The 13,713-nt window shown below is 36.2% G+C and overlaps 1 protein-coding gene across 1 annotated transcript in view; it reads right to left on the bottom strand.

The window, feature by feature from the left end:
* LOC140160775 (uncharacterized) overlaps positions 1–13,713 on the bottom strand; it is a 267,538-nt gene that overhangs the window by 58,584 nt on the left and 195,241 nt on the right. The window contains 10 exon segments of the mRNA XM_072184072.1: positions 3,978–4,112; positions 4,880–5,014; positions 5,857–5,985; positions 6,998–7,126; positions 8,492–8,626; positions 8,957–9,064; positions 9,463–9,586; positions 10,072–10,157; positions 10,778–10,960; positions 11,906–12,028. Of these exon segments, the coding sequence (XP_072040173.1) occupies positions 3,978–4,112; positions 4,880–5,014; positions 5,857–5,985; positions 6,998–7,126; positions 8,492–8,626; positions 8,957–9,064; positions 9,463–9,586; positions 10,072–10,157; positions 10,778–10,960; positions 11,906–12,028 (1,287 nt within the window).

Here is a 13,713-nt window from a genome sequence, read left to right as displayed (position 1 = left end):
ATTGGATTCCTTGCCCCTATAATATACATAACTTTTGTTACCACTGTGTTCTTAGTTTTTGAGAAAAATGCAAAAATAGACATAAATTTATCAAGGGGTGTAGTACCCCCTTAACCTAACGGAATATGCCCAAAATTATCAACATAGATTTTGTTTTATTTCATGGTATGACTATGAGCAACATTTGAATGAATGTAACTGTTTGAATGATTCACCGTATGAAATAACGATAAAATTAGTGTAGAAATGATTGATATAATAATCTTTGCCAGAACAGAAGCTCACTAGAGGGATTAAATGTTCCGCTGAGATATTTAAATATCTGTAGTTATGGGACAGGAGAAAATGAAGGAAATCCTGCGCAGAGTTTTAAAGCAAAAACTGTTGCACAAGTAAAACATGGAAATCATGTGAAATAATTGAGATCTCAAATTAATTTGCTAAAATCAGATAAGAAAGAAAGTGCTTAATTTTGAAGGGAAAATGTGATGAAAGTAGTAAATTATATATTATATTAACATCCAAATCCTTCTTTGATTGGTAATATATCCTTCAGCTTTCAATAAATAGAAATCAAAATAGTTGTTTGTTATAGATATTTTTTTCAACATTATTTTTTATTTTAATGCAATATTAGATATAATATTAGAGGACTGGGACCCAAGTAAAAAGTTAGTGTTTTTGGCATCACATAATATACACTACATGATTTCTCATAATTAATTATCCATATAGTTGGAACTTTCTTTCTCCGTCTTGAATATGATTTTGGAATGATTTCTAAAAGCTTATTGGATGGGAAGATGACAGGCAGCAGGTGTTTAACTGATGACCTATAGATAATGAAACCACTGCTATTCCCCATCCTACTCATGAGCTCAGTTGGTAGAGCATCGGTCCAGTGATCAGAAGGCCCCAGGTTCATATCCCAGATGGTCAGTGATTTTTTTTACCAGCTGTCATTTTAACTGGAGACTTATGTTAAAAACCATTTCTCTTGCTTAGGGTTGGAAAAAGACAGCAAAACATATTTTCCTGTTTTTGCTTTTCACTTTGGCAAAATACATGTTCAGAGTGAATTGGGCTATTCCATTTAAAATCCACACTTCAGGTTGAATCTTTCTCAGAGGGTGTATTAAATTCAAATGGAGCTACCTGATGTGCTCATTCCATTTGAAATTCATACTCCCCCTGTGGCAGATATTTCCAAAATCTTCCACAGGGTAGTGTGGATTTTAAATGGTATAACTTTTGTGAATCCAAAGCATACATGAGCATATTGTCGACTTATAATTCAAGTGAGACCCCCTGTGTAGTGTAGCTTCCTATTCTTAATGCGACTAAAGGTTAGTTTACTGGGCTAAACTTGAAACCTGTGCAGAAACCGTTCATCCTAATTTCTTCACGTATCAGTTTTTCCTGTGCGCACGCATCATTCTTCAACCCTCTATTAGGTCTACGACAGCGTACCAAAATAGACTCACCTCAAGTTTGTAAAAAAAGATGATAAAAAAGTTGCACACACCCAGACAGGTAATTTCCTAGGCCTACATTTGCAAAATTTGAAACAAATTTAATTGTCTCAATTTCTATTTTGTATTAATTGACTTAAAAGTATTGCTATTGGTGATGATGATGTGTCGGCAGGTGGATGAATGTGATTTCTAGTGGAAATGGTATTGAATACCCTATGGTACTGTTTAAAGATGATGCCTTTCTTACAGACTTTTAACAGTTTATATTTTCTCTTGGGTAAATGGGTCATTTAATTACATGACTATAAATAACATTCTCTATGGATTTGTAGTGGTACAAAGTATATAATGGTACAATGAATTGTTTTTATTGTCTTTGTCTCATATGTGTACATCCGTATCAAAATGATGCATTTGTCAGCTGCTACATGTGTCTCTTTTTACATAATAGCTATCAATAAATACCAGACTCATCTCAAGTGGAGGTCACTTCAAATCATTCTCAAGTCACATGGTTTAAGAATACAGAGAACATTCTTTAACCATATGACTTGGGACGATGTGAAGCGATCTCCACTTGAGATGAGTCTGGTATTTATTTCTAGCTATTATGTCAGGTGAAAAGAGACACATGTAGCAGCCGACGAGTGCATCATTTTGATATGAATGTAAACATATTCAGTTGAATGTGATGTAACTCTGCATATTGTGTATTATGGACATAACCATTACAGACATGGATTGGGCTATTCCATTTAAAATCCACAGTCCCCCTGTGGAATCTTCCACAGGGAGACTGTACATTTCAAATGGAATGAACACTTAAGGCAACTCCATTTGAAACTCACCCTTCTCTGTGGAAGATTCAGGTTGACACTTTCTTAGAGGCTGTGTGTAAATCAAATGGAGCTGCCTAATGTGATCATTCCATCTGAAATTCATACTCCCCCTGTGGAAGATATTTTCCAAATCTTCCACAGGAGTAGTGTGAATTTTAAATGGAATAGACCATCATTTTGGATGTATTTACATATCAAATGCTTGCAGCACACACAATCTAACTGCAATAGCTGCCTGGTGCACAAAAGTATAAACTGCCTTTGTTTAACCTTAGCAGCTAACCATTTTGTACACCAGGCAGCTAATGTAGTTAGTGTTTGTGTGCTCCAACATCCACGTTCCTTATGTTGAAAATACAAATCAACACCACTTCTATCTAAACATGAGATGAACACTTGGTGAATAGTTAATAAATGTACTTATACAAAATGACATACGATAAAACTACTCAACAATTGACTTTCTTATCAGAAAAAAATGAAAATGAACAAAAATTAAAAATTTGGACAAAATAAATCAACTCAAACGTAAAATTATGTGAAATGAAACATAAAGATGTGAATTCTTTGTAAGAGAAATGCTGATGACCATGCGTGTGATGATGCACAAGTACTGTAAAAGTGGTAATTTTTGTGCTAATTTATTTTCACGCTTTCTGTATTTTCACGCTTTTCACATTCCAAGCAACTACCACGAAAATAATTAAGCGCAAATATATTCCTTTTGTATATATGTCAATGTAAGGAAACAGATTTAAAGATGAGTGAAACAGTTCAAAACGAGCAAAGAGTGAAAAAAATTGACGCACAAACATTTCCACTTCTACAGTAGATGAAAACAGCGTAGGCAGACAAATGTGCCATGATGAATGGTACATGCAAAACACTTAGATGCGAAACACAATGCTTGTAACAATGAAATCTGTAACAAGAAACTAACAATTTACGCAATAATATGAACTTTTTTCTGCTTTTACTGCTGAACCCAGTCAAAACCTGCATCACATTCATTGTGAAACTAAAAACTTGCAATCTGTGTTACTAAGGGGGAAGGGGTGTGTGATAATTATATGTACACCCTGGGGTAAAAGTTAAAGGATGGTAAGACACAGATGGGGGCTAACAAGTTTTGGTGCACATTTTAAGGTACCATTTCAATATTTTGGTGCAAGCATATTAACCCCATGAGAACTATCTGCCTATTGGCCAAAATGAAAATTGTGTCCAATTTTGGACCAATCAAGGAGGGTATTAATAAGATCATCTGCAAATGCAAGTTTGACCATAAATAGTTTAAAGCCTAGTTATAATTGGCAATTGAAATGAGCATTTCAAGTTATCAACCAATCAGAAATGCTGTTAGATGATCATTAGTGTCCAGGGGGTTAAAATATGCAACAGCGAAAAAGCATTTTTGGCAGACTATTTTGCAAATTTGTACATAATTATCACACAGCCCTTGATATCCATATATAGATTCCAGCTCAATATATCACAGATCACAAGTGTTATTTTCACAATGTGTGTTGCTGACATCATTCATGTTGCTCCAAGGAGCATCATGGACAAGCTATCTTTTCTGCATGTAATCTCATTATTTCATGATTATGATTCTTAATAAACATTTGCATTCAGTTCCTCATAATATCATATGTATACTTACGTTGTTCACAAGCCTCTCCCATATATCCAGACGGGCATTCTGCTGAACACTCTCCCGATACTTTGTTACAAGCGGACACATCGTTGCACTGACAAACACGGCGGCACTGGTCACCGTACATACCAACAGGGCATTCTAGGTAAAGAAAGAACCACAATTGACCTTTCTTTTATTTAGGGACATATGGCAAAAAAAACCAAAACCAGATATAAAGTCCAAGTTGACTTCTTTTCTCAGTCAAATGGCAATGAAACTAGCCACAAATCTGATGTTGTTTAAAACACATTCTTATTGGATGACAGTTTTTCTTTCATAAAAGCCTCATATGACAAAACCACTGGAATATGTACTGTGTATCACACATTTGTCCTTTTATCATGGATAATTATTGTTAAATTTTGCAGTAAAGATGAGCGTTATTCTAATAACATGTATGGCCAATGATTGTACTTGTACTTTAGGTCAGACATGCCGAGAGTGCTGATGTCGGAATATGTCAATTATTTCCATGGACACACCAATTTATTTGTCACTTTGAAAGCCGTTCCTTTCACACAATATGAAAACTCAAGTAACCTAAGTATGATGACACTGTAAATGGGTACCCAGTGATGGGTATAACTCTAGGCAATATTGAGGGTACAGAACCAGAAAGCTGTAACTCACTATGACCAGCTCTCACAAAATGAGCTTAAAGTTGGCTCCTTGCTTTGGCCTAAAAAAATCAATATTTCCTCCACAATGTTTTTTGTTTTCTATTGAATTTTGTCATTATTAATGGACTTTATCTTCTGTAGTGCCCAGGCGACTTTACGCTCATTTTGGGGGAGCAGGTGATTGGAGTTGAGGCTTTCTGGCTCTCAACCCTCGATAATCTAGTACTAGTTAACCTAACAATTTACCATCTTGGCATCTGTCTCCTTGATGTCCAGGGTTACATATACAGGTACCGTCTTCCGGGTTACAACCAGATGCATGATGAGGATGGCAATCACACTCCTTGGAACAACCGCTACCATAGTAGAAGTCTGGACATGCTGTAATTACAAATGTCATTGACAAGTGTTAATTGCTTGGTCAATTTTGGGTGGAATAAACTGTGCCATTCCCCTAATATATTTATTTTACGGTGCGATTCTTCATGTTTTTTTCTTTTTTCAGGATTTTTATTCGTTGAAACTTAGGCAATTTGATTAATTTTCAGCCAATTTTGGGTATTTTAGCCCAATTTCCCACTGTTCTTCAGGATTTCCTACTACTTTCAGGATATTTTCCAAGCTTTGAATCACACCCCTGATTTTATCTTTGGAGTTAACCTAATTTTAATGCCGACACATCCTTTCAGCAGAATCAAATAGATATCTTGTCTTGCACTTTGTTTTCTAAAATTTTGACACAAATTTTGACACTTGTTTCAGTGTGTTCATTACAACATAAACATACTAGATCATAGTCATAAGATTAATACTGTTTTTACATACCACCCTGAGAACTCAAGATTTAAATACTTCCTGATATTTTTCTGTGTGAGACAAAAACAATGCTATAATTCTAGGCTCAGTAGGAAAATGTTGAATAATATTTTCTTCCACAGTAGCTGGAAATAAGTGGTGTTTTGAAAATGAATACTCACAACTATAGTTTTTGGCAAGGTTCTTCAGCAGCCTGACAATTTGGCGCTGTTTGTAGCATTAACACAAAAGTGGGGTTCTGATTGGCTAATTGAATCACGTCATCATCACTTAGGCACCTCATTTGTATATCAAGCTGCGTAGCAACGCATGACTTGTTCTTTTTATGCGATAATCAGGAAGAGTAGTCGGCTGAAGGAATTGGTTGAATACTATAGTCCATATGAATGCAGAGCAAGTTTACTTACGTGAGTTACACTGTGGTCCAAAGAATCCGGGTTTGCAATGACAGGTACCCCATTGTCTGTGACACGCGATACCAACTGGACAACGACAGAATCTGTCGCAATCTTTGCCGAAGAGACCAACAGGACAACCTGTACGATGCAGAGGAAAGGTAGGAATAAAATAATTAGAAAAGGCAAACAGCATGCCACACAGTTATGCGCAGAGGCGACATTGCCACTCTGCCTATCTGATGTTTGGATCACAACATTTTTCAATTATATGCATAAATGTCATATGCTGTGGCTATATAACTTAATCAGGAGCTAAAATCTTCCCTGCCTGCTGCATAATCATGTTCTTCATTAATAACTATGAAAGTATAGACAATTTTCGTAATTGACCACTTCGTCGCCGTTGGCGGCGTTTGGCTCTGCTAACTCCAATTTAGCGGAGCAGAAAACTGAAAGCGAGGCCACTAGATTTAATTACATACTCCCAATTATGCAAAGTTGATTTGATAATTAACTATCAGGAATATCTAGCTAAGACTTGGTACATATGTAGTACATTGTACAAAAAATATAGAAGTATATTACGTTTAGCATTTTTCTAATTTTAATCTGCATAATTAATTACAGGCTATTAGAGTTCATTTTTATTTTTTCAAGAAATTAACCCTATGAAGATTAAAATTAGCAAAATGATGAACGTAATATACTTCTATTTTACTTGTACTACATATGTACCAAGTCTCAGCTAGATATTCCTGATAGATATTCCTGATAGTTACTTAGTTTTCGCTAAATTGGAGTTAGCAGAGCCAAACGCCGCGGCGACGAAGTGGTCAATTTATACGAAAATTGTCTATAAATCTTTCTGCCAATGGAGTTACATGTACATAGCTGCATCTTGGTAGATATCAGTAAGATGCAAAGCCATGACTGCCGTCATGAATCATACAATTCCACTGTAATTCATTAATGCCAGGTGCATAAGGTATGCAGGTCACAGGTGCATGATAAGCATAAACATGAGGTAATCATATGCATGAGGTACACAGGTGCCTTGTAGGCATGTTTTCACAGACCTACACTCTGGACATTAAGTCACTTTTTATTTCTTAACATTTGACAGGACTTTGAGCTTTGATATCATACATACCGTCCTCACAGTACTGTCCATTTATACCGGGTGGGCAGGAGCATTCGCCAGTGATATGATCACATGTTCCACCATTTTGACATGGGCAACTTCGCTCACAATTCTCACCAAATGTATTCCTTGGACAAGCTGCAAATGGATAGAATAAAAAAAATGTTAAAGTAATGAACTAACAAAAATTAAAGCCAATTTTAAATAATGTAAAATATGATGAGTACTTATCTTGGATAATAGACCCAATGAGTAAAATATGATGAGTACTTATCTTGGATAATAGACCCAATGAGTAAAATATGATGAGTACTTATCTTGGATAATAGACCCAATGAGTAAAATATGATGAGTACTTATCTTGGATAATAGACCCAATGAGTAAAATATGATGAGTACTTATCTTGGATAATAGACCCAATGAGTAAAATATGATGAGTACTTTAATATCTTGGATAATAGACCCAATTGCACTGTGTGTAATAATAAATGTCCTATATTGGTTTGTCGCTCATGAGGGACAAACAGTGTATATCTGGCATTTATTGGTAAGAACTCAAAATCAAATGACAATTTGCATTTGCTTAAGTACAAAGGTTTGCAGAACTTAGCTTACATTTTTGACGATGCAATGCGTTACACACAAAATGTACACAACCGTGCAATTTCGCTGAGTACATAGAGAAATAGTCTGGAGGTACCATAAAAACTCAATAGTTAGCATATATGTGACATGATCAAGGGGAATGAGTCACATGTCGGCCCTGGTCGAAAATGAGTTTTACACATGTTTCTAAAGCGGACATGTGGAGCTTTCAGAAACTGAAAACCCCATGTTGATACGACTTTTCAATTTATCAATCGCTGAAAACAATATAAAACAAAAGAATTTTAACACTTTCTTTGCCAATATCTCAAAATCAATATTAGCGACATCCGACTCTTTTCCCTTGATTGTGTCACATATGTGCTTTCTATCGAGCGCTTTTGAAAACATGAAATTGTACCAAAGTCTGGCGCTTTACCAACTGAGCTAGTGGAGTTGGGACACAAATTTGCAGGTTTACTTGTTCGTAACTATGTGTATCGATGATTTGCACAAAACCCTTTACACTTTTGTGGATGGGGCTCTTCATGTTTGCATGTTTTAAAAGTGCTCGATTGTAATGCTAACTATGAAGTTTTTACGGTACCCTATTTTGCCTCCATGAGTGATGCACAAACATTGTTGAGTCGGTTACAGTTTAGTTCCAAATCATTTGTTTCACGTTACGCTAGACAAAGCATTAACACTAGGATCCAAAACATTCTCATCTGATAGTGCACAGTTCTTTAACCCCAATACATTTGTACATTCATTGAATGACCTTTGAAAATTTGGGTACAAAAACTCATACTCTGCAACTTGAGGTCAAATTTTGCACTATGATTGTTTAATTGAGGTAATTTGACTATGCCATTGGGATGAGGCCATTGTGGCCCATAGTGAAATGTGTAACTTACTTTGATTGCATAATAGTCCAGTAAATCCAGAAGGGCACTGACATTTAGTCTGCTCATCATTACACGGACCTCCATTGTGACAGCTAATACCGCAAGTAAATTCACAATCGGGACCAAAATGTCCAGGAGCACAGACTGCAAGGACAATAAGAATCAACAATGTCATATAGGTACAATAAAATACATGATTTCATTATAATAACAAGGAAGTGATACTCATACACTGCCTATTCAAATGTGAAGTCACTTTCTACAACAACTGGGAGGTTTTTACTGTAAGATCTGCATACATGTGAAGATGAGTCAAAGCTTAGTCTCAAAAAGCAGCAGTTGGTGTGTCAAAGAAGCATTGCACTGAAATAATTATTCTCATACCTCCAGTTTCCGAGGTCTAATTACTTTGTACTTCTGAGTTGATGGACTTTATGATATATTTGACAAATATCTGTGAAAATATGTTCTTACCAAACTGTTCCTCTCCTTTTCTTAACTGATTGCGATCATTGGGTCGAATATCGGGATTGAAGAATGGATTTTCTGTCGGTGCTGGAGGTGGCGCTGTCCTTAGTCTCTCTGTAATGAAACAAATTATAAAAAAAACCCTAGTGATTTATAGTGTGCTATCCTCAGGCACAATGCCTAGACGTTGATTCACAAGCCTCAGCAGAGCAAAAATGGTCATTGCTCTGCCTGCTAGCTATAGGCTTCACTAAAAGTCCAAGTTTTGAGATATTTTTTTCAAAATATCAGGAGCTATCTTAAGAACCACCAAACCAATATTAGGCTTATTGGTGTCATTTTCAAAAAAAATTTAAAATAAAAAACTGAATCTAAAAAGTTAACCAAAATTGATGCTTAAATGAAAATTCAGTAAACCCATTACATTTCAAGCTGTTTCAGCACATCACATCAAGCTCCCCTTGAGCATCCCATTCCTTTTTAAAGGAATTTTTATTTACTGGTATACTCACGAATACATGTAACGCCATCTGAAGCTAGTACTAGATTAGCTGGACAGTCACAAGAGAATGAACCGGGCTCATTATGACAGATCCGGTCGCAGCCTCCATTATTATTCTCACACTCATCGACGTCTGGAATGAAAAGGATTTTCATCAAATATAGTGTATACAGACGATATCAAAGTTGCAGACATATGCCCTACACCCGTACACATCTATGCATTATAAACATACACACACACACCCCCACACCTGCACTACCTACTTTATATATATAGTGTGTATGAGGATGAAAGTGCATCCAAAAATATATTTTGTGCTATTTTGAGTATGACACTGATATGATTTCTGAAGATACTCATTTGACAGGTATGTCCATTGTTGGGTATTATTGTTGGGTATTATATATTCCAGTGCGAGAATTGAACAAGAGAATCAAGCATGAGCAGCGAGCGTAAAGTTGCTAATGCAACCTCTCTAGATAGTGTACTAAAGTGGCAGAGCCCAAACAAACTGCACCATTAATAGTTTAAATATTCAGGACAAAAAAAGGTATTTCAACTTTAAATTATTGAAGTTCAACTTATATAGCTGGTATAATAAGCGAGAGTAACTTACGAGGCACTGGCAGCCATTATCATCTTGGATATAACCTTGGGGACATTTGCACTCGTAGCCTCCTTCAAAGTTAACACAGTTGGCAGCTGAAATAAGAAACAATACAAAGGTTAATTTTGATGTGCAAATTTTTTCCTTAAGGTTGCGTAAAATAAATTGTCTACAGGATTTTCATGAATTGACTAGGGCAGGAGTTTTTTTGTTTTTTTTGCTAGTAACATTGCTAGTAAAAAAAAACTCTGAAGAGGTGTAAGAGGTAACAAGTCAAAATTTCTGAAAATTTAGGATAGTCATGGCGTCAATTTCCCAGCAGCGTCTCCCTACCCAAACCAAGCTTGAGTTACTCTCCTCCCCAGATAATAGGCACATCTGAAGAATGTTGAAAAATTATCTTTTCCTCTCTTTCTTTCATTTTTATCCCCTGTACATGGGTTTGGTGGGAGGAGGAAGAAAACATACAAAATAACAACCCATCAACCAACCCCACCACACACACAGTGGTGTAAGCCAGGACTTTTTCAGGAGGGGGGCAAGGCAGATTTCCAAGGGGGAAAACTTTGACGAAAATGGTCAAAAATGGGCTAAAATTTTTAAAAAGGCCGGGGGGCAAGACTTCTCACAGGGAGTTGCCCCCCTTGCCTCCTAGCTATGCCACTGCGACCCCACGCACAAAACAATATATGAGATCCATTGAAAAGTATCTTACCTGGATCACAGCAGTTCTGTCCTGTCGCACACTCATTCTCATCCTCACAGTTTCTTTGGTCTGGACCGATTACATAGCCCACTGGACATGTACATTTCCTCATGTTGTTGGCTGCTGTACAGTTGTATTGGCAGTCATGGTTTTCACATGGATCAATCACTTCTATCTGAATGTTTACATCCACTGCAGAAGGGAGAGAAATGTTGCAAGAAACAGGTTATGGGATATACATTGGGGTATTCCAGTTCACATCCACACCCCCTATGGAAGACATGACCTTTATCCCCCACACATGGGGTATAGATTTCAAATGGAGCCACCCATTCAGGTAACCCCATCTGAAATTCACACCCCCTGTGTGTCAGATTAAGGTCATATCTTACATAGGGGGTGTATGAATTTCAACTGGAATAGCCCATTTGGAGCAAACGACACTGAATGAGTGGTTCCGTTTGAAATTCACACTCCCTGTGTGGAAGATTAAGGTCATGTCTTACATAGGGGGTGTAAGGATTTCAACCAGAATAGCCCATTTTTCATTTGTTAAGTTTGGGCTGACATGTTTAATTTGCCAACATTACCCAATCAGTTAAAAACTATCATGTAACTTTTTGACTCCAAAGTCTTTTTCCTGCTATTTAATCAAATAAATCACCAAGTTTTTTAAAAACTTTTGTGATGGAATATACATACATGTGTCATCAAAGAGAAGTTTGTCAAGTCATGCAATGGCAGTTCTTATTCCTTACATTATTTTGATGTGTTTAATCATATTTTATTTATAATTTGAAACCCAATACTCAAGACTATGGCTAGACTGCATTGCATTCCTTTTTTAAACAATTCATACCATTCCATGCATAAAACACAACACATCCACATAGATAGCTGTTGGATCAGAACAGGATTGGTGTTTTTTTCCATGGTGGAATTAGAGGGATGATAAATTTAAATGGTCTACTACAGTAGACTAGACTATGGCAAGCAAAAAGATTGGACACCAATGAAACGCTTTTGCTTCCAGAAGATCAGTTACATCCAGCTCAGGACAGGATGTGAAAATTTGCCACTCTCAAAAACACAAATCCTGTAGCTCTTTAAGATTTGGTGACTAAAATGCACACTTACATTCACAAGTCCTGCCGTCTCCTGCTAGTTGATAATTAGGCCTGCATTCACAGCGGTATGAACCTTCCGTATTGATACACGTCTGCGAACATGAATGACCATTCATCTCACATTCATCAATATCTGAAAGGCAATTAACAATAACCAATTAATCAATAAAAAATTTATGTCACAAACCACTTTTTCTTTCTTTCATAGCTATGCAGAGATTTCAGTGATTTTTGTGCTCATTTCTAAATACCAAGGCATAAAACAATTATAATAATAATGGTCATTTTTTTCAAGTATTTTGTGTCTGATAAATGACTTTTCATTAAACATGAAGCTATATTTGGCCACTTGTTATCAAGGGCGTGATTTCTAGTCATTACAGAATACAGGTAATAACCGGACCATGTCAAATTTCACTTTCAGGAACTTGGGGTTTCCTGGCCTTGTTTTTGATCCCACATTTTACCATTTGTCTTAACCACACAATCCACATTCAAATTACATCATCATCATTCACAGCAAACCTCATGCACTAATATAATACAAAACACATTTTGTTTCATTTAGAATTTAAGCAATTGAATTAAGAAATACACATGCATTGGAAAATTAACTACTTGTTCTGTACACTTTAGTTGATATCTCAATTTAGCCCTATATTAGTTAAAGTCCCAAGCTATTACCATTTGACAGACAAACCTGAAAATTTGAAACCATTTCTTTATTGACTTTATACAATTAATGACAAAGATTATGTACTTTGCCTTGTTTCCACATTATCCACAGAAGGCAAAATACTATACTTGTAACTGCTATAATTATGCACCTAGTAAAGCTTTTTTGTTTTGTTGGTGTAAGTTGGTCTACAGCTACATTATTGTTTTTTGTGTATTCTGCATTCTATGTAACTCTTTAGTACAGCACTAAACATGTTCTGCAAGACAGCTAATATCATTCCACTTCCCTCTTTTCATAAAAAAAACAGAAAGAAAAAAAAGCCTCCTCCCCAAAAAAAAAAAAAAAGCCAATATTACATTTCAGTCTTCTCAAAACAAATAATAAAGGCCAAAATTATATTTCAGTCTTCAAAAAAAAAAAGCCAATATTTTAGTCCCCATGCATGACAATTCAATATTTTAACATAAAAATGTCTGCCAAAATACCGTAGGTAGACTATTTTGATTTCTCCCCTAGTGGTACCCATAAGGCTTTCTAAGGTCCTTATTCTCATTAGTAAAATATTCATCCATTGCATTGTGGCAAAACATGACATCAAACCAACTTCTGATTTAGCACTATCATTAGGATCCACAACATGTTCATCTATCAGGGCACAGTCCTTTAACCCCAATACATTTGTACATTCATTGAATTAGCTTTGAAAATTTGGGTACAAAAACTCATACTATGCAAGTTGAGGTCAAATTTTGCACTATGAGTATTTAATTGAGGTTATTGAACTTTGCCATTGGGATGATGCCATTGTGGTCCATGTACCTTCTCCTCCTTGCAGGGCATGCAAAGGAAATTAAACAACGTCACACCCTTGACTTTACTTATGCTGATTCACAGCTCCACAGATCTACGCACAGGCCCGCGCACAGGGTGCTACATTGTCTTGAAAACACAAGATAAGTTGAGCTTGAGCAATTTTAGGCCTATACATAGTCCTGGGTCTTATTTTCATCAGATTGGCAATTTTGTTAGTAGGAGATAACATGGATGTAATGTTACAACTACAGTTAATTGCAGTGCATAGTACGGTATTGTGAACAGGTTGTGAATGTGTGCTCATGAGCATGCATAAAGGATATTCT

This window comes from Amphiura filiformis, chromosome 9 (assembly GCF_039555335.1).
Source record: "Amphiura filiformis chromosome 9, Afil_fr2py, whole genome shotgun sequence".
NCBI lineage: Eukaryota > Metazoa > Echinodermata > Ophiuroidea > Amphilepidida > Amphiuridae > Amphiura > Amphiura filiformis.
The sequence above is the reverse complement of the archived record's forward strand: the minus strand, read 5'-3'. Positions and strand labels throughout refer to the sequence as shown.